A 1127-nucleotide genomic window follows, 5' to 3' on the forward strand; every position below is an offset into this window, starting at 1 on the left:
AGTTTCTTGATACAATATATATATAGATGTTATGTTAAGTTTCTTGATACAATATATATAGATGTTGATGTTAAGTTTCTTGATACAATACATATAGATGTTATGTTAAGTTTCTTGGAACAATACATTTAAATGTTGATGTGAAGTTTCTTGATACAATACATAAAGATGTTGATGTTAAGTTTCTTGGAACAATACATTTAGATGTTGATGTTAAGTTTCTTGATACAATACATAAAGATGTTGATGTTAAGTTTCATGATACAATACATTTAAATGTTGATGTTAAGTTTCTTGATACAATACATAAAGATGTTGATGTTAAGTTTCTTGATACAATACATTTAGATGTTATGTTAAGTTTCTTGGAACAATACATTTAAATGTTGATGTTAAGTTTCTTGATACAATACATTTAGATGTTGATGTTAAGTTTCTTGATACAATACATAAAGATGTTGATGTTAAGTTTCATGATACAATACATAAAGATGTTGATGTTAAGTTTCTTGGAACAATACATTTAGATGTTGATGTTAAGTTTCTTGATACAATACATATAGATGTTGATGTTAAGTTTCTTGATACAATACATAAAGATGTTGATGTTAAGTTTCATGATACAATACATAAAGATGTTGATGTTAAGTTTCTTGATACAATACATTTAGATGTTGATGTTAAGTTTCTTGATACAATACATTTAGATGTTGATGTTAAGTTTCTTGATACAGTACATTTAGATGTTGATGGTAAGTTTCTTGATACAATACATTTAGATGTTGATGTTAAGTTTCTTGATACAATACATTTAGATGTTGATGTTAAGTTTCTTGATACAATACATTTAGATGTTGATGTTAAGTTTCTTGATGCAATACATAAAGATGTTGATGTTAAGTTTCATGATACACAGGAGGTACGTGGGTACATCTGTTATAGACGGTTATTAATCATGCCATGTTATATAAGAAATATCATTTCAGTCTTATCATATATATATATCACTGATTAAACACATTTGTGGTATATATTTAATGGGAATGCACTGTACCCAAGGCGTTAACCTCGACACCTGCTAGTTTGGCAAGCTTGTGTTTTATTTTTATGCAATACTTCACTCTCTA

General features: G+C 26.9%; 1 protein-coding gene across 1 annotated transcript; it reads right to left on the minus strand.

Annotated features, from left to right (window-relative positions):
• Positions 1–615: 615 nt before the first annotated feature.
• LOTGIDRAFT_148200 (hypothetical protein) lies at positions 616–897 on the minus strand (the record flags this gene model as incomplete). The annotated part of the gene is made up of 1 exon (XM_009064953.1): positions 616–897. A coding segment is annotated over one exon (282 nt), but the record flags the coding sequence as incomplete, so codon positions are not given.
• Positions 898–1127: the final 230 nt, after the last annotated feature.

Source organism: Lottia gigantea, assembly GCF_000327385.1.
Source record: "Lottia gigantea unplaced genomic scaffold LOTGIsca_6684, whole genome shotgun sequence".
Taxonomy (NCBI): domain Eukaryota; kingdom Metazoa; phylum Mollusca; class Gastropoda; family Lottiidae; genus Lottia; species Lottia gigantea.